Genomic DNA, 20615 nt, shown 5'->3' with positions numbered 1-20615 from the left:
ACGGTCTGTGGTGTTTGGGACACATTTCACATATACTCAGGCAGAGTGCTATTTTGTAGAAAGCGTGAGGCTGTCCAGGCACTCCTGAAAAAAAACAAACAAAAAAAGGCATACCAGGCAAGAAGGGAGAGTAGGACAGAAAGGGAATCTGGAGTGAGAAAAAGAAGTTTTGCCTACCCCTCGGTGGGGTATGATTTCAGACCCAGGAAACACAGTTGCTGTCAAACTTCTGGGCAACTTCCACTCCCTGGAAACCCCTCTGAAGCTTGCCACATGCTGGGAGCATGGGTTCACGCCCCTCCGCGGGATTGCCACTACAACGCCTGGGTTTATAGACAGGGCTGGTTGAGAGCCATGTGCGGACTAAACATCACAGAGAGGTCCATTTGAACACAAAGCTGGTGGTGGCAGCAGGTAGCCCTGAGGAGACAGCTGGCCTTTCTTACCAGGGGAAACTCGTTCTCCAGAAGGAAAGGCTGTCCCAGAGAATATGCCACCTCTCTGAGTGACCAGAATCAAGCTGGAAATAAAATTTCCTCTTGTCCTAAATGTTCCTATATATTTGCGACCTGAAAATGTAGATAGCAATTTTCATACTGAGGAAAATGTTGGTTTCAGAAGATTTCATTTATTCTGGAAATTCTCCACAATGGGGCATTTGAATACTCCAATGCCCAAAGATTTTTGCAGCAGAAATTTTAGACTTCTCATTAATGGTAGAAATTTCTTTATTGACATAGTCTCTGAATGACCCAAGGCCTTCAAAGGCAATATTAATTTAATAATTTAAAGGACCTCTTTGGGTGGACTGTCCTCTTCCCCCTGCCACGAGCTTACTCATTTCTACAGAAGTGGGAAATCGGAATAACTTGGGCAACCCGAAAGAAGCACAGAGAAAGTGGCATGTGAGTAATGAAGGACAGTTCAGGATACCAAATACTAAGAGTAACTTCAAGGACCTGCAGACAGACATCTCTGTGGGTTGTAGAAACATGAAAGTTGCTTAATGACATGCCTCGCGTCCAGCCCGCATTTTCCCACGAACTCCTTGCACGTCCCTTCTTCCCGAGAATTTTAACATAGACATTTGATGAAGAACTAAACCCAGTTCACCTGCAAACAAGCAGCAGCTGCTCTTGTTGACTTCATGCCTGGTATTTGGAACCCCCTGCTGACCCGTTTCCTGTTTTGTCCCATGGATCCCAGGAGGTCACAGGAATCTAAGTAAAGCTCTAGCCTGATTTGACAGATATCAGGCAGGGCATGAAATAGGGCCTGCATTTTTTTTTTTTAAATCCCCTTATTTTCCTGAATTAGCGTTTATTCCACATATTAACACCTATAGGCCTTCCTTGGACTTACAATCACAGAGAACATGCAAAGTTTAGACCCATCTTCCATCCTGTTTTGTGACAGTAAAGCAAAAGGTAAGAAAGGGGAGGACATGGATGATACAGGCTGCAGATCGAGAGGTCAGGACAGAGGTGGGGGGTCACTTCTGCAAGTAAAGGTGCAATCTTTCCAACACTGTCAACGTTCCCTGATGAATCGACACTCTTGGAAGGCTCTTGCTAATCACAAATCACATGCACGTTGGCCATTCCTGACAAAAATGTCCATGCATAGTTACGACCTGATGGAGGCAACATGGAAAAACAAGAGGAAAGTCATGAGGAGAAAGGCATGGTCAACAGAACTGTTTAAAACTGCGACCAAGTCACACGGCTCTTCTCCACCTGTGCCTTCCAGACACTCACTCCTTCTAGATACTCTACAACAGAACTATTTCCCTATGATAACTAGTCACCACCGCATATGGCAGGCATATTTCACTGCAGAAGTATTTCAAATTGCTGCGTGTGCCGTTTAAGCTGGTCATTTTGTGCCGTAACACGTCTGTTCTTGAGCTGATAAGACACAACCAATGGCTAGCTCCCCAATCAGTGAAAAACACAAGTCAAGAACGATTGCACCTTTTTCAGCCATGGTTTGATTTTCAACGAGATGACCTGCTGTATCATTCCCCCAGAAAGTGAGGTGGAGTCCTCTTAGAAGACGATGGATTTACCCCGACAGCAAGCCAGAACCCATTTACGATGCTATCCACCCAACTGTTGCTCTTTGTCAAGAAAAATAAACCCCAATAAAGCAAATGGTAGCTCTTTTTCATGAGAGCAAGCTGTCTTCTGATTAAGAATATAGTTTTTTAAAAAAATCACAATACTACTTTCTTCCTAATATTTAACATTACTTAATGCAGTTTCCTGCTGTAATTAATAGTAGCATGCTGTTGGATCTACTATTATCTCAGAGCCCAGTGAAGCAAACCTTTGGCTGGCAGAGTAGACACAACTCATTTCATATACTGAAAGCAAAAGAAAACTTCGTACAAAAGAGAAGAGTATTTGGATGGATGTGCCATTACAAGACGTACTGATTGGGCGCTACTAGAAATAGCAAACAGAGGGACAGTTGCAAGTCTTGCAAATCATACATCCTGTCAACATCATAATGCAATGCACAAGAAGCCAGCGAAAACTGAATATATGGGAGGTTTTGCTGAAATACTGTGGAAAAGCAATCACAGTAACTGTACAAAACTCGCTCTCAACATAACAGAACATAAAGGCACCATTGATATCTTTCTCGTTTTGAAATACTGTAAAAAATTGCTACATATGGCACATAACACATTTGTACATACATATATTTAATTTATAAAAGTTTTTTTTCCTGTTTTCTATTTGCAGAACTGCTAAAATAAAATAAATTGTTTAATTTAAGGTGGAATACTTTATTATATAAAATAAAGTTTTACAGGTGAATCTATGTGTTTATTTAGGTTTTATACAGCGATAGGGTCTTGGTTAGCGATTACACTAGACAGCCTGGCCTGCAATTCCTCCTGCGTCGAGAAGCGGCCTGCTGGGTTAGTCCTGCTGTCCGCCAGGCGGAAGGCAGGTGCTGCCTCAAGACTGGCTGCCAGGGGGTTCTGAATGCCCAGAAAGGGAGTAGCTTCCCCTACCCTCTCATCTTCTGTTTCACTCTCTGAGTTAGTGCCCTCAGCGCTTGCGTTGCTGTCCATTTCCAACCTGTTAGCAATGTGGCCATTGAGCTTGGTTCTTTTGGCCCGCCGGCTACTGGTGAGTTTCTTAACAGGCTCTGGAGCTGGCTCGTACTCCTGGGTGGTTTCATACTCCTCATCTTCCACTATCCTCAAGGGGCTAGGGGGCAGGCTGTTGTTCCCATGTGAAGGGTTGTGGTGGTAGGAGTTGAACTGCTGAGGGTGGGGGTCATACTTCTCCCGAAGCCGTGGTGGTGTCACAAGAAGCAGAGGTCTCTCTTCTTCCACGAAGGGGCTGACTGCCATGATGGGCAGGGACACCGCCGTGCTGGACACAGGTGGAGACATTTCCGAAGGGGGCGATTTGGGGGAGCTTGGCGTGTGGAAATCTACAGGTGACATGCGAGCCGGGGTGGTCATTGCTGACACATACCTGTGTGAGCACAGAATACCCCCCCATGAGTGTGGTGGAAGAAGAGGCAGAGGCAGGGAGGGTAAGGGGACAGAAGTCACGATATTACAGAATCAGAAAACAAAGAATTTCTGTGCGTTGTACACTTCTCGATTTTTAACACTAAGGACGTTCGGCACCCTTGGAATCTGAAGTTATGTAGCCAAGAGTTCCTCACGGGAGTACATGCATAGATCAACTAGGTGGCCTAACTCAACCAAGCTTTGGGGATTTTCAATCTCATGGTGATTTTAAATAAAAGCATGTGAGTCAGGACAAGAGGGCACTAGGTCCCGGAAACTTCAGTTTACAAGGACCAAGGCGCAGGGATTTGCAAGGGAAAGAAGTATTACTTAAATACTATACCTTCCTAAAGGCCAAGGGGTCTTAGAGAATGAAGCCCAAATGGGGAATGGAAGAAGATCTAAGATGAGTTGCTGAGAGCTGGATCTGCATGCATTTGGATCTGTGTGCCTTGTTTCTCCTTAGCTCAGCTATAAGGTTATGTCTTATGAAAAAAAAAAAAAGCATAGTAACTTAGATTTATTCCTGATAACAGTGTAACACATTTGTGTGCTTTCAGTTTTTCCATGAAATGCTACTTCTTAACATTCAATTTGCAACTCTCCATCCCAGTGACCAAGACATTCAGAAAAAAGCCTGAGAAAACCTTATGTTGGCTCCCGAGGTATGTCCAAGCTCCGGTCTACCTCTCTTCAAAACCCATGGCTGCATCAATCTTTCGCTTATCTTTTGTGACTGCTCAAGGGTTGGCTGCACCCTGGTACCTCATGACCTGTTATATCCAGTAGTGCTCAGTAAATCTCATTGCCAAGACATTGAGTGCATTTTTTTTTTTTTTAAACCATATCATGCTTTCTTCTTCTAGAACAAGAAGGCCTGACTTAGCACTGAGGAAGATGTGGCTTATTCAGAGTCACATTTCTCAACTTTGATAAAAATGTTGCCAATGCATAGCACCAAAGCTCTCTTTTCTTCACGTTGGCGTTCACAGAGTCTAATTTAACATGACCTGTGATGACACAGGACACCGTTCTCTGAACTCTAGCTAACAAGAACAGGAAACCTATTAACTTTCCTGCTCTTCAGCCATGATTCAGAGTCATATGGATGTGAGGTCTAGCTGTGCCTAAAACAGGAAGGTGTTTAGAGATGGAAATACTTGGGGCTTGAAGCTTCAACTTTTGTTCTGGGGATACTTAAATTAAGCTCTCTGAGAAATGCTAATCTGGATTCAGCCAACACATAAAGGTGATTCATCTTTTCTCTCCATGTTCTCGAGGTTCAGGTATATTTCGAGGTCCTAGATAATATCTGCGGTGTGCGTGGAAGCCTACCACAGCAGAGAAATGTCAGCCTTTAGAGAGAAATATCACATGGAGTGATGAAGAAAGAATTTATCCCTAACCTCTTTGTCAGGTCTCAAAAAAGACTGGATTAAGACAGATAGAGTTTCTTAATACATAAAGATACAATTATATGAATTTAAGACTAAGGTTTTAAACCACTTTGGGACCATGCCTACATTTTCACAGATGAATGACAGAGCAACCTCTCATTCCATAAAGCTCTGAAATACCATTTTGGAGTAAAGACCCTTGAAGAAGTGATTAGCAAGCTCTATAGGACCTACTGGCCCAGAACTAGTCATCCTTTGTTACAAGGACTTCCCAGCCAGTCCATGAGTGGAAAGAGTCTATCAGCATTATCTCCACCCACGTAACTAGGTATGGATTTGACATTATGTAAACCTTTCGGCAAGTGGTCAAAGATGACGCTGAGATGGTGATACAGTAAACAAATAGACAACACCCCTCTGGATTTGAAAACAAACAAGTAGCAGCTTACTGATAATGCCACAAAGGCTGGTTGGATATAACTCGCTCCCAATTTAAGTGAAAATGAATCAAGACAATCTATGAATTCAGTATTCCTATGAAGCATCTCTTACTTTCCTCTGTTCTTGATTTTACCTTGTCTGTAACCCTCCTCCCCCCCCACCCCCAACCCAATCCAATATCCCCAGGAGAAAGCCAAAACATTCTGGAATAAAGCAATATCTGCTTTGAAAACCACCTGTGAAGACTGCGTCTGCAGCATACAAGAGATTTATTTATCCATCCCTTCTTCGAATTTCGTAAAAGGGACACTACAGGGTGGAATGCAAGCAGTTGTGTCCCACGAGACTCAGCAGTGACACAGCCTTTGATTTGATTTAACTGAGGCTGGAAGGTAAGAAAGAGTTAGCACACAAGACCACGAGACCAGCTCGACCGGAGTTTGGGTAGCTTGGCAAATTCGAATTATTAGAAGGGTCTTTACGGACTGCTGGTGCCATCTCTCTAAAGTTACAACTGAGGAAACAGAGATGTCAAGTGGGTGTGAGCCTAAGGTCAGAGCTGGGACCTCTGGGTTAGCTGCCCCTCCAACATCAAATCACTCCCGCTCCTTAAGAGTCTGTTGCCTGTCAGCCACTGGCCCATGCGAGCAGCTCAGAAGAAACGAGTTCAGTCAAACAAAAAGATCACTTCATCAACTAGGGAACTGGAACAAGCAAGTACCGCCCCTTAGGCTCATTAGAGTAGATTTCCTTAGGTGAGACCCCAGCTGCTCATGGGGATTCTCCTACTGGGGTGCTTTCTCCTCCGCAGTAGCTTTGCCCTTCGGTTTTACCTTTCACTATGAGGAGAGTCTCGGTAGGAGTCAGGGGTTTCTCTGGCATGCCTGAGGAAGCTGTTACATTCGCGAGGGCCTCCCAAGCCATTAAGTCGTCCTCTTGGGCCCCCAGCTGGGCTGCTGTGCCTACTGTTTTCTACTGATGACATCATGATTACAGAGTGACTTTCTGAAATGATGCTTTCAGTGTGCCCATTGCTCCAGCTGGAGGGGAAACGGGAGAGGCAAAGAGACATACATATGCATTTTTTAATGATACGCAAAAATGGAAAGGAAAGGAAGTGATCTGGTAACTATTTCAACTTACTGGTGTATCAGCAGTTGAAGACAACATTACTCGTCTCAGAATAGAATTATTATTACTTGCTATAGAGGGGCTCTTGATTTTGTTTGGCTTTGTAAGGATACAGTTTATGCACCTGTTCACCCATTCAACACACATGTATCAAATGTCGGTATGTACTAAGTACTCTTGCAATCTCTCTGTTCTCCAGTGGCTTAGGTCAAGGAGACACTTGGCCTATGAGCTACATTTGGCAGTCCTTGGTAGCATGCACTCACATGGGGATACCCGAGGCATGTGAGTTCAGCTATCGAACAAGTTCTCGTGTTCATTTCCAAGGGCAACCCAATCATTGGAAGGAGTCAACTTCTAAATATTCTATAGCATCTAGGACAGACTTTTTCCACTGTAGCAATTCAGTGAGTAGTCAGGCATGAGTAAAGACAATCTCTAAAATGGGGAACAACAATCCTGTGAGTGGGTATTATTTTCACCTTCAGTAATGAAAAAATGGAGGCTCAAATTTAAATGGCCATTAAATGGCAGAGCCAGTTGATGTCCAAAGTCTGTTTTTGTCCCCAGTCATACATGTTGTTATATGTCCTTGCCTCACAAGTGTCTCCTGTTCCTTTCTTAGGCAGTGAAAGCAAAAGACAATGTCTAGAAATTCTCTCTCAGAGTAGTGCCCTGCAATTGCTTTCATTCTCATACCTGTGGCTAGGAGTCTGGGTGACAGTAGTAGAGTGGTGAGCTGTTGAGGTGTAGTGACTGGTGGAAAAAGATGTCTCCGCTTCTCTCTCAACAATATGCTCACTAGAGATGACATTTTTAGATACGTATTGCTGGATAAACAAAGAGACACAACTTGAAGATTCATATTAATCAAAACAGTAACATCATCATCATCACACACAAATTCTATTCTCATACATATACTTCATAACCCACTCCATTTCTCCAATGGTCAGATGGCAAATCCTATCCTGGCTCTAGGGCCTTTAAATTCAGTAAATGAAATTAATGAATTATCCTTTGGATGCGCATGCAGTGTGGGTTCTGCAGTCTTAACTGCATATTATCAGAAACAGACCTAGTTCTTCTATCTTATTTCCAACTGATAATGTGAGTGGAATTCAAGACAAATCTCTGCCCCATATTCATTTTTTGTCATAGTTGTTGTAGGTGAAGAAGATTAACAGACAGCTGAATGAAACAAAAGCATAGAGATGGTTTGTCTTCTTTCAAATTTCAAGTCAGGAGACGGATTTTTTTTTTTTAACAATCTCTATATTTTGGATCTACTTTTCTTTTTCAGTTTCCAAGGGCCCATGTCGCCCTAACGATAGCACTGAAGTTTTCAATTTGTTGTCAGTGGTAAGACTAACAAGGCCACTGAGAGGTTTGAAGGACTTACAGAAGCCGTCAAGGTCACACATCTTGACAAAGTACACAGTATACAGAGGGCCTATATATAGTGCAAGTAGATTCTACTTATTTTCATCACCAAATCGCACGAGCTCTTCCTGCCTTCAATCAGTGAAAGAGGCACATTTCAAAGTTGTGTTTGAAATGCTGTTAGTTTTATACCAAATTAAATTGAGTAATGGAAAAAGTCATGGAAAGGAATACTCTCAGATGAAATGGGCACTTTATAAGCAATGGGCTGTGGGCCTTAAAAGAACCTGATGTATTTATGGAAACCCCCAAAATAGACAACTTGAATTATGCTTGAAACTCTAGTTGGTTCTCTTAGTGGAAAGGCTAGTCCATGTGGCTCTTTCTGGGACGTGCAGTTTAGCTTGCTTTAAGGAAAAGATGGTGATGTCATGATTCATGAGCTCTTTCTAGTCTGTGTACCATCTCACTCTTGGTCCTTGAAAGGCAATGTAAGCTTGGTGAATCTAATGAAAATAATATCTAACAATTATTGACCACATACTGAATGTCACCGGGCTAAGGGTTTTGTATGGATTGTCTTGTTTAATGCTCATAGAATTTGTTGAAGTAGGTATTATTTTTAGGCCTGTTGTCATAATGAAGAAATAGGGTGTAGACAGATTAAATAAAGCCCAAAGTAACACAGCCGGAGAGTTAATTGGAATGCAAGCAGCCATTCTGCTTCCTATATATTATAACAGACATAGTGACAGATTGTAGGTGTGTCTGTATGGAGTGAATGCATTTGTCAACTGTGTAGAACATTCTAATGAACACTGGTAGGGGGAGGGAGGCAGCAAAATAGGCTCATATATTAGCACCTTACTCTGTCTCTGGAAGGTCTTTGCTACAAGATTTGCTGGTGGCTGAGTAACCACCAACTCTGAACTTGGGTGTAGGATATCTTTGCTCCACACAAAATACACATTTTCCTACAGGATAGAAAAAAGTGGAACTACAATGTAACCTTCAAGCTTTGCCTATACAAAGCCAAACATCTGAGGGAAATGCAGAAAACAGGAAAAATTATGGTGGAATAAGAAGAGCAATACTCCAAATGCCAGGAAAGCTGAGTTTAGCTTTGGCCCTTATCTGTAAAAAGGGGAGGCTTGAAAGATCACATCTAAAGACTCTTCAGAATGTAATATTCTATGACCTAGTTATATTTAAAAGCTGAGTGCTTGGTAAATTTTAAACAGAATATTTGAGTGATTAAAGATATATTTAATCTGGATGGTTTGACACCACGTAGAAGGAGTCAGGGGATAAGAAAGCATTATGTTCTGCAGTTTTGCTACTGAGAAGGGAGTTTGATAAGTCATCTGGCCCTTGCATGCCCTAACTTCTTCCTTTGTACGTCAGAATCAGTAAATCATCAGGCCCTGGGAGATGCCTCTAATAAAAATCACTCTAAAGCCCTTAGCTCAGTTCTCAGTTAGAGACTGGAGGAGCCTTTGTTTCCAAATTATTAAGAAAAAAAAAATTCCTTCTGATTCTTGATCATTAATTTTATTATTTTTCTGTGTTTTTCTTTTCTTTCTTCCAGTTAGGCCCTCCCTGTAGAACAAACCCAATATTATTATTCCATCCCCTTAATGAACACTTTACGAGAGGAAATGTGCTGGCCTTACAGTAACCAAATCCACTTTAAAAAAATGTTCCCATTATTTTGTCCTGGCAAAACCCCGGATTCCTGGAAGTCGTGGTGATTAATGGCAGTAGCTAAGAGCCTAAGAGCTTTAGAAAATAAACATCAAGGTGCCTGAACAGAGGAGAGATGCTGAGCTTTTCCACTGGCCAGACTCAACATACATTCACCAGCTGGACGTTCTCGGGGGGCGGGTTGGGGTGGTGAGGCCCGTTGGCTATGTTGACCATGTTGTTGCGTTCAGACCGCAGACTCTGCCGAAGCCGGTCATGAAGCTTTTTCCGTTGTTTCCTGGATATGAAAAGGGGAGCATTTATTTTTTTCTATCATTTACATTTCTTGGTACACTCAACTCTTGGTTCTACCAACATGTAAGTCAGGTAGGAGACTGGTGGAGGATATGCCACTCCGTCTCGGATTCTGCCTACGGACAGAAGTGGAATCACACAATCTTAGTGAATACATTTAAGGAGCTGGGGCGGGGGGGGGATTCTTACAGAAATCTAACTGGACTGCTGAGAGATAAGAAAAAAAAAAAGGAGAAGACAAGATAAATCAAGTTGATATTTGGCTCAAACCCCAACTTTCGCAGTCAATCCATCTTTGCCTGAGTCTTACAGATGGTCATTTGTCTTGGGTACCAATTTGTGCCGTGCAATTGATAAGGCTGATTGCATTCATAATTTTGCCTGTGTGTGTCTTAAGAAGATGCGGTTAATTCCGAATCTGTACCTTCTGCACGGTGGGTGTGCATGTATGGCATTGTATGTGAGTGCAGCTAGGTACATATTTTGCCCATAGATTTAGCACAGTTAAAACATGATCTTATTCTTACTAACACTTTTTTTTGTAGAACTAGGCAATGGATATTGAAATACTGAGATTGAATCTAATAAGACTCATAAGGTAGATTTCAGTAAGGCTTATTTCTATCACTTACTCAATTCTGGCAACCCATGAAATCCTGGGGTATTAAGAAAATGCCATCCATGCCCTTAATTTTATGTCTAAAAGCATATTGTCTTTGTTCCTCAATGCAACATTCAGGTCATGATAATATCCCCATGACTGGTTTTGGCAAGAGAGTTTATGTGATGAAGCAACAAAATGAAACAAAACTGTTAACGTTACTTCCTACTTGAAGCAGAAGTTCTATGTAAGAGAGAAAAGTGAAGGGAAATCAGGTCACACAGTAACTGTGTTTGTTAATATGGACCCAGCTTAACGGACCAGACATAGTGAACACAAATCTGCTTTAATGTTTTCTCTTCTTCTTTCAAAGCAAGATTTGCTTGATTTTCCTCCCATGAGATTCTTTTTGTACATCCCACACTTTGAGAGCATTTGAGCTGGTAAGCTCATTAGATGGAATGGGAAAATAATCGCAATAATGTTTTAAAAACCTTCATTCCCAACATCACCAAGTGTTTCCTTTATCTCCTAAGTCTGAGTGCAAAGTGGGATGTGTCCTCAGCAGTGACATGACAGGTGCACCCTAGGCACCAATCCCTGTCCTCTCAGGATCATCCACACGCACCTGCATATGCCCCACAAGCCCATCCGTCCAACTCTTTCCCGGGTCAGGGGCCAAGGTCAATGACCAGAAGTCTTCTGAACACTTTCACAGAAATAGGCAAAGCTTTCTAGTTATGTGATTAGAGAAAGTCCTCGAAATAGATTGCTCAGAGGAAAAAATGAGAAGAAACACCCCCCGCCTCCCCACTCCCCCTTTTCAAGCCTAGGCTGTGGAAAATGCTTTCTGCAAAGCCCTGGGCCAGCTGAGCTGTCTTCTCTGCGCTAAGGAACGAGAGGCATGGAGGAGGAAGGTTTACTTGGTTTTGCAGTAGGCCACCACACACATGATGCCGACCACAAGCAGGGCGATGCAGATGCCGGTGATGGTCAGCACTCTCTTCTGGTACAGCTCCTCCGCTTCTGGAAAGGGATGAGAGCAGATGTCACCAAAGCCCCCTTATACTCGCCAGGACTTAACAACTGAACAGTTGGCATGCGGCATGGCATTGTCCATGTTCACGAGAAAGTAAATACGTGACAATTCATTACTTTTGCAGACATACTTAAGGTACGGCATACTCTGCATTACACTTTGAGCATAAACAGCAAAGCCAGCTGGGGCCATTTGCAATAAAAAAATTATACTATTAAATTACTCTACTTATAAGCTACAGATATATATGTATTAAACTGCAAATCATAAACATTAATTATAAAATAATAATTTCGTTAAAACTGTAGTTTTTAATGAAAAAAGGAAATCCCTTGCAAAGGCAACAGGAATCAATGCCAATAAAAGGAGCTGGAATTGGAACCACTGGGGCCGTCCTCGGCCTCCTCTCTCCCTCCCTCCCCCCTCCCAAACCCCTTTTTATTATTCCCGTGGTCTTTACAAGGAGCCATTTCTAACTTAAAAAAATAAACTCAAAGACATTTGCAAACATGAGCTTGACTTGTAGTTAGCAACAGAATTGAGGCAGGATCCCTATGATTTAACAGTAAAATGTGAACATAAGCAACACAGCAGGGCACTGTATCAGAGAAAATCCAATATGGTGGGTAGGAGAGTCTGGGGCCAAGATGAACCCTTGTCCTTTGAGGGACAATTATTATCACTTCACTGACTGTACTTAGAAACCGAACTGATCTGTATAAAGAAACCGCTAGCACACAGGATGTGTGACTTGGACTAGATTGTCCATCCCTGTAGTGATCAGCTTGGCCAATTAGCTCAAGGAGGTCGCATAACGGAGGGTGATGCTTAGAACTTTGCATTAATTGTACCACTGTACCTTAAATGCAGCCAGTCTCTTATTCATTGAAGTCTTTCTACTTGCAAATCAGTTTTGGGGAGGGATCACTTGATTATACTTTGGTAGGCCAGGTTCTTCACGAGATTGGCAGATTTAATGGCGAACTGATCCCTTAGGAACTGAGCTTCCAACCAGTCTAATTACATTTATTGGAAGACATTCACAAGTTCACCGAAGAAGAGAACTCAGACCGGGTGCATCATAAGCATTGTAAGCCGGAGTTGCCAAATTGATTAATAAGCTGGTCAAAAACTGGGGGATATTATACAAATGAAGGTCTCTTATCTGGACATCAACATGGGGCCGTAGGGAACATTTTCAATTTTCTTTACTGAGAGAGGGCGAGTCGCAGGAAGTTTTCTTGAAACGAAAAAGCGCATTTTAATTTCTGTGATACAGTAGACCTTATCATTAAACAAAACATTTCCTACAAGCCAAGCCCATGGTAATCAAATTCCAGTTAACAGATCAGGAACATTGTCAAATCAAATTAATATAGCACTGATTATTAACAGGAGGAGAAGGAGAATAGAAGTCTGGGTAAAAGACTAGAAGGCCGCAGAAATTATACAAAAACAAACCCAAAGGGTCGGAAGTGGGAGGGAAGAAAACAAACCCAGAGGACAGACAGACTGACAGAATGACGGAGAGAGGGAGGAAGTCAGGTAGGAGGGAAAAACAAGATTAAAAGTGAAGGAGCCATCTGAAGTCCCTGGCACAGCATGCCTGATACTAAGGGAGGAAAAAATAAACAAACAAAAGAAAAGCGGAGGGAGGAAATGCTGGGTGGGAAGAGAGGGTGGATGCAAAGTTGGAAGGGTTATCCCATACAGCATAACTCCTACCCTAGGCTGGCGGTCACGTGGAAGCCACAATTAGGAAGCAAAGCAGCTGGTGCATTGCAGTAGAGTGGGGTCGGGTCACATATTTTCGTGCCGCAAGAGTCAGCTGAGGATGTGGAATGTGAATGCTTCTATGTTAATTGCTGTGTCCGCTGCCTCCCCTCCCCCAGAGCCCCAGGACAGGGAATTACATCTGACGAGGTGGTAATCTGTGAGCAGATTCACAAGTTCACCGAAGGAGAAGTACAGGAGCCTCCTCCTGGACCTGGCATGCGGATCAGTTTTTAGCAAAATGTCTAAGAAGGAGAGGCGGCGCCCCACTGGTCCCTCCCCGTGGGGCCCGGGAATCAGGGCTCCGCCGGGTGTGACTGCTTGGTTTAGAAACAGCCACGAGAAATGGAACCCCTCTTGTCTTCCTTTGAAAGGGGGAGGGCTTGGTAGTGCTGGCATCTTAACACGCTGTCTTTAGAAAGAGCTGGGAAGTTACTTCTGACAACTACGAAAATGGGTTGCATCTAAGGACTGAAGGGGGAAAGGGCGTCCCGGGTCCTCCCCGGGATTCCATGGACAAGTTTTTTTGGTGGTTGCTAATCATAAAAGAATAGATTGACCTCAGGTTGTCAGCAAATGTGGCATGCTGCCTCACTGTTCTGCCTATGTGATGGGGGAAGACACACATTTTTCCAGTGAAATTGGTCATGGAAATAAAAAGGCAAGCTCAGTAAAGGCCAAAGGGTAAAGCAAAGTGCTAAAATGAACCAATGAAAGACAAGGCCCACAGAATACAGACGGAGGATTAAGATTCTGTATTCACAACAGCATTCACCAAATACATTAAATGTTTCTCATCTTAGTTTCTGTTTCCTTTCCCAATGATTTACTAGATCAGGGGACCTCCCCTCCCCCACATCATGAATGTGTTAAAAGAGAAGTACTTGATGAACAATCATATAAACAATGGGTTTTCACCCCCTGTTCCCCTTATTTTTTTCCCCTAGTGTGACAGGGTCAATAGGGCAAGAGCAAATTAGAGGCAGTGCTGAAAAAAAAAAAAAAAAAAAAAAGAATCTGTCAGTCCAGTTGGCGGATCTGCCTTAATAAATGGAAATGCTTCCGAGTCCTTAACTCTATGGTTTGGCTGGACGCATTGAAGTCAATCAGATCAAGCATGTTTTCCAGTCTGATCTGGTCAGGCTGAGAGACAGAAGCCTTGTCTTTCTCAATGTTAATTGACCTTTAAGGTCTGATTTTCCTTAAGGATGAACGTTCTGGCTCAGTACACCGGCTGTCCTGGGACTGTGGAGTCTCTGGACCATTTGCCTTTAAGGGGTACGCAGATACCAGCATGATGTATCTTTACTGACCCTTCAGATCGTACTGAGGGAGAAGACCTATATCTGAACTATCCACTGCCCTACCTCATTGTCTGGGAAGAGAGATATTAAATTCTAGTTAGACCCGAAAGTGATAAAATGGGACAAAGATGCTATTAAGGAAAAGGAGGAGGTGATGGGTAGATTTTTTTCCTCCCTGCAGGAAAGGCTGGTAAGCCTTTTCAGTAGTGAGACAATTTTTATTCTGAGGGAGGTCTCCTAAATAGATCCCTCTCGTCATGTAGATAACCCGCCACCCGAGTGGCGCTGGTGAGAACTCTCGTGCTTCTCACTCTTGGGAGATGTTCTCTGATGTGCACAGGGTCACTCACATATAAGTGGGGGTTTCCTCATCCAATGAATAGTTTCTCTTCAAAGTTTTTTGAGGGGGGCAGTGGGCAATCGATTGAGTTTCTATCGCTGTCCCGGACAGAACTTGGAACAGCCTTATTTTCCACGAATTATGGAAAGTAGATTAGGTAGGGACTGTGATGCTACCATCCAGGAGAGAGTAGCAGCTATGCTACAGGGCGCTCTCACTGCGTGATGTCACCAACACCAGCTGGCTGGAGCTCAGCTATTCTGTTAATCAGGACTTTGCTTTGTTGCCCCACAGCCGCGATCCAGCGCTGCAGGCAGTGCTCAGGGAGCCCGGGCACCTGCATCGTGGAGCCTCTGGGATGACCGAATGGCTTCCCTCTCCTCCCAAAACTGGCCCTGGCTCCCAATGATTTAGGACAAAGGCCTTCAAAGGGAGTATGCCCCAAATTCATATGCTCATAAGAGATATTATCCTATGTTTACAGTGTGAACATTTCTATTTGATTACTTATCTGGATAATCTAAGTGACTCAAGGTTAATTCCATTAGTGCTAGAATTTCCACCTAAAATAGCACTGGGCGTATTTCTTTCTGTTTTCTATTTCCTTGCTCCAAAGATAATGAAGTTGACTAGAGGAGCGCTTGAATAGCCCCAGAAAAATCACAGTCTGCACATACAGTATTGTGTGGCATTGTAAGGCCTTTCCATGTTACTGTATCAAGTAGGTGATTCTTTACATTGTATGTCACATTCTCATCAGCCTAAGATGTGGGGTGTTTTTAACCAACTGAGCCACCCAGGCGCCCTAAGATGTGGGGTGTTTTTAAGCTGATGCACTTAGAGCTTCTTTTGTTCTCTCAGGCCTGGCTTGGTTCCTCCCATAGCCTTATGCACCTCTCCAACTTACCCCCGCTCTGAAATAACAGCATGGTCAGATCCAGTCAGAGGGTCAAGGAACGTGGGGTATATGTGACTTTGCAGCAGGTTGAGGTGATTTTTAAACTCAGTGAAGTATGGAAATCTAGAAACTGCTGCACTCAGTGACATTTCAGTAAACTAATCATAGATTAGAAGCAGAGAAATCATTGTTATAGCTGTATGATCCCTTCTGAAGGAAAAGGAAATTAGTTAGGAACTGGAAGGTAAGAGTAGGAAGGGAAAAGATTTCAGCTCATAGGTTCTAAATTCTGCAGGCTAAAAGGAATGATGATTGGTCCATACCCATAAATTCAATCCCAAGATGCTCTGCCAATGCAGAAAGTTGACAAAAAAAAGAAAGAAAGGGAAAAAAGTTTCAGAAAAGAGCAATACACTGCACTCCAAAACACATTACACATGACTATTAACGGCTCTCTGTGCGTGCACATTGAACAGGACAAATGGCGGGTGGTTAAGGAAGCAGTGCTCAGGTACGCCTCCGTGAGTCCCATAGGGAACTTCTCTTTTTTAAGAGGTGTGCAAATACCAGCACACCCTGTCTTTATTAACCCTTAAAAGACCTTACTGAGGGAGAAGTTGTACTGCTGAACTATCCTCTACGCTACTTCATCATCTAGGAACGGAAATACCGTATTTATAATAATAATAAAAAAGGCATTTGGTATTATCTCATTCCTCTCTTGAAAAGGCAGAAGCAAAGTCGCAGGGAGGTTGGGATTTTGTTTTTTACCCAAAGGCACCCAGTGGCAGAGCCAGGAGTGGAAGCCAAGAGTATAGCAATTTGGTCTGAAATTTTTATTGCATTGTATTTACATTTTTTGTAGCCTGTGGATAGTCATGCTCTAACATTTCTTGTTGTTTGGTTATTTTTAAAAACAAAAACCTATCTCCTTTTCTGCTCCTAACCTTCCACTTTCTCCACCACTTACATAATGTTTCATTCATAGAAAGCAATAAATGCTTCTGCTCAAAAAGCCAGAGAGGGAATTGGGGTACAGAGCCTGCCTCTAGAGTTTTTTCAAATAGCTCCTGTGTGGCATCGGATAACTCTCAATGCCTCACTTTTCCAAACAGTTAAAAAAAAAAAGGGGGGGGGGTGCTGCTGGTCCTTAGTTAATGTCAATGGATGACTCCCTCAAATAACAGAGAGCCAACTCGATGGGCACTCCACAGTGCCGAGCTCCGCCACCCAGATGAGAGCACAGGGCTCAGAGGCGCTGCAGGGGTGCCCGGGCAGGGGACTCAAAGGTGTGAGCTCATTACAGCCCACAGTCCTGGCAGATGTGTCCATGGAGGCTCCAGAATGACAGGACTAGCAGAACCTGCTCAGGCTCCAGTGAAGAAATGGGGAACATGGGCCAATTAAAAATAAAACCCCCAAACCTCCAGAAATGACACTTTCCATTCTCGAAGCAAAAAACTGTGAATCGAATTTCATCGGGTGGGACCCTTTTGGATTCCTTACTTGCCTGTGTGTGGTGGAGAGGCCTGTGGGAAGGAAGGGCGGAATGAAAACGGAGATTCAGGGGTCTACAGTTCTTCCCTTGATCCCTGACTGGAGAGATACCAGGGAGGTCCAAAAATAGGACACAGCACCTCTTGAGTTTGAAAACAGGCGGTTGAGGGGTAGTTCTCTTACAAAAACATCAGTTTGGGCATGGACAAAGCGCCTCAAGTAGAGAGTAGAAAATCAGATGGTAAGTGTGCTGTCTGGCTTGTCCCGGTTCCAGGTCCTGTCTCTGCCATTGACCTGTTCAGTGACTTTGGACCAGTTAATTTCTCACTGACAAAATGCTTAGGATCCTAACACATGCGTCACACGGAGACCCTGTGCAATAAAGGAGCCATGAAATATGGCGGCCAACAGCAAAAGGGTTAAGAGCTCGGAGAGCAAACCTATCTGGAGATCTACCTTGGGCCACTTAATTGCATGTAGGTTTACTTTGAACTAACTCATGGCCAGGAAAACTCTGAAAGCTCCTGGGGTGTACCCAAGAATTTAGACTTTAAACACTTTCCACCTCTTACGGAAATGAAGCTTCCAGATTAAAAAAGAAATCAAAGAGTCCATCGAGTAACAATAATAATGAGAGGCACGATGTATAATAGTTCAGTGTGCCCTGGGTCAAGGGTACTCAGGCAAATAACCTAAACTCTTCATAAATCAAAAGCCAGGGGATTTAGGATTAAATTGGTTGCACAATGTTCACAGCAAAATCACAATTTATTCAAATCCAAGTGAACTTCACTTGTGTCTGTGCAACACTCAATTTGACAATTTGCTCCCTTTATATAAACTTTGGAACATCAAGTACAAGAACTCATTTTCCAAGGAAGTGATAATAAATTTCCTTACACATTTCCTTGAAGATGTGACTCAGTTTTTCTCCCTAGAATCCCTTTCATCTTATGCCTTTTCCTCCTACCAGTCAGTAATAATTTAAGGGTTAAAATCAAGAGATTATCTACAGAAACTCTTTCCAGAGAATCATTATTCCATGCCTACATGAACACTGCTAATGATCTAGATTAGTTGCGTAGAAAGCTTGGTTAAGTCTTCAATAAAATTAGTAGCATGCCCATGCATACATATTACTGCATTTACAGTTTTATAGGTAAGTCTGTGAGCCCAACTATAATTTCATTTCATGGGAAGTCATTCATATCAGGCAGCTCCAATTTCAAATAATTCAAAGGGAAATTGGTACTTAAAATTGGAATCTCTTCTGGCCATAAGCCCTAACAAGGAAACAAGCAGAGGAAACATGCATCAGTCATTCTCAACCTGGAGCAAATACTGCTCTAATTTATTTTTACTATTGGTGGCTACATTTCTTTCATTTTGAGTCAAGAAAAGCAGAATACACAAATAATTTTCATTTTATGAAAAGGTTATTACTTTCTATCTGTTCTATTTAATCTAATGTTGGCTTAGGCTCGCTATGTATCATATGCTTCCTATTGAACTTCTGTTCTAGCCACTACATTTTTCAAATTAAATTAATAATTCAAAAACACAAAGGTTACTGTAAACAATTTAGTTTCCTTTTCTACATGTGATTTCCTGCTGTGCAGTAAGCAATATAAAAAATTAATTTAAACCTAAGAGTCTTCAGAAACTATTAAATATTGACTCACTAATCCTTCGCTGTAGGATTTTATAATTGTTTGAAGAAAACTGATTAACCTGTAGGTTAATTTAAATTTTCAATCGCATCAGAGAAAAATAAGACAACTTTCTTTTACCAAAATTTATCTGTACATGCATTTCGTGGTTTCTGTTAAAACTTGAAGACATTCAGGATTTTACTCTTTAATATCTTGGGCCTCCTTATGCAAATAATATCACAGACATATGTACAGTCCTGAGTCGCTGCAGCCCTGAGACTTCTCAAGGAGGTCTGTCAATGCCAGTGCTAAATGGGACCAATTTAGTGTCTGACTTTTAGTTTTGACTTACCTTTACAAATGTAAGTACTTTTTTTTTTTTTCACATATACAAATCCGTATTGCCACTGAGCCTTTTGAAATGTAATAGGAAACTTTGTCGTCGCCCCCAAGTTTCCATGTGCACATGAGCTCACTCACCGACACACACACAATAAAGTCTCACTAACACTCAGCTGGGCTTTATGACAATTAGTCATTGATTGTGCCTTTATTCTACTGTCAGCAAGATACACAGGTTGGATAAATAAATGAATAGCATCAGTGGTTTTTAAAGCACTTAGAAATCAACACAAGTAATTTATGCACTAGGAACCTCTGATTCAAGGCTACATTTAAGGATATCTATTGGGTTTACTCATTCTAAGAATATGCTTAGAAGTTCTAAAATTGTAGTCTTTAAGAATATTCTATCATTTGGGCTATTCGATGACTATCTCCTATTATATATTAGTTTCTATATGACATACTTGTTCCATATTGCCTCTAACTATTGAAGCCGTGAGTGCTTTTTTTTCCCTGTCCAATAAATCCGCAGATCAGTTATGAATTGTCTGTAGAGCTACCCCCACCACAAACATGCCCCACAATGATGAATACAGTCCTTTAAAGTAGGAATTCTGTGCCAAGATAGGTCAAATTTGAAGCTGACCAACCTTGACAACATTTTCCTAGGAAGTATTCCAAATACGTTTTCTCTCAAAGCAAATGGCTGCCTTCAAGAAAGCCCTATAAAATATACATTTGTTCTTTTCTTTCATACTTTAAATCTGTTTTTATAAATCAATAAATGCCCACAGGACACTCTGACCAGAAAAATTGCATCAAATCCTAATAATGTAAGTTATGTGTTAATAAGCATTTTAAAAATTGCACATTCTTTTAGAATGTCATTCTTCAATTGAAAATGTAGTTTGGTGAGTTGAAAAAATGTTTCCTTCCGAACCTGGGGAATAGCTTTTCTTTGAAAATTTATGTATGTGTTTCAGATGTTATGAACACAATTAAGATTTAATCATTACCACCGTGGCGACATTTTTTATTCTTCGTGCAGACGACATTGCTACTTGAACATAAAGTTCTTAAAGCAGCAAAATTTATTTTCCTGCCTTCTCTATAGGGATTTGCAGAAATGAACACTGAGACCTTAAGACATAGAGGTTAGAAAATTAACTCTGGGCAAGACAACTTTGGAAAGCAGTTTCTGAATGGCAGCTCTTGTGTTTCCAGATCTGAGGCGGCATCGATGCCGGGCCATTTACAGCTTCTGTTCCTAAATGTGCT

The 20615-nt window shown here is 42.1% G+C and overlaps 1 protein-coding gene across 9 annotated transcripts in view; it reads right to left on the bottom strand.

The window, feature by feature from the left end:
* Positions 1-2191: 2191 nt before the first annotated feature.
* NRG1 (neuregulin 1) overlaps positions 2192-20615 on the bottom strand; it is a 1087745-nt gene continuing 1069321 nt past the window's right edge. For 4 of the 9 annotated variants that reach the window (XM_021694281.2, XM_021694283.1, XM_021694278.1 and 1 more), the window contains 5 exons: positions 11413-11515; positions 9745-9871; positions 7207-7337; positions 6210-6416; positions 2192-3497 (listed from right to left, as the gene is read on the bottom strand). In XM_021694281.2, coding sequence (XP_021549956.1) covers positions 2846-3497; positions 6210-6416; positions 7207-7337; positions 9745-9871; positions 11413-11515 — 1220 coding nt within the window. In that variant the 3' untranslated portion in view covers positions 2192-2845. Of the gene's footprint in view, positions 3498-3821; positions 4024-6209; positions 6417-7206; positions 7338-9744; positions 9872-11412; positions 11516-16166; positions 16191-20615 lie in introns of those variants that run through there. The other 5 variants (XM_044911968.1, XM_021694282.2, XM_021694279.1 and 2 more) reach the window with 3 other exon arrangements.

Source organism: Neomonachus schauinslandi, chromosome 2 (genome assembly GCF_002201575.2).
Source record: "Neomonachus schauinslandi chromosome 2, ASM220157v2, whole genome shotgun sequence".
NCBI lineage: Eukaryota > Metazoa > Chordata > Mammalia > Carnivora > Phocidae > Neomonachus > Neomonachus schauinslandi.
This window is presented reverse-complemented; position numbering and strand designations above follow the sequence as displayed.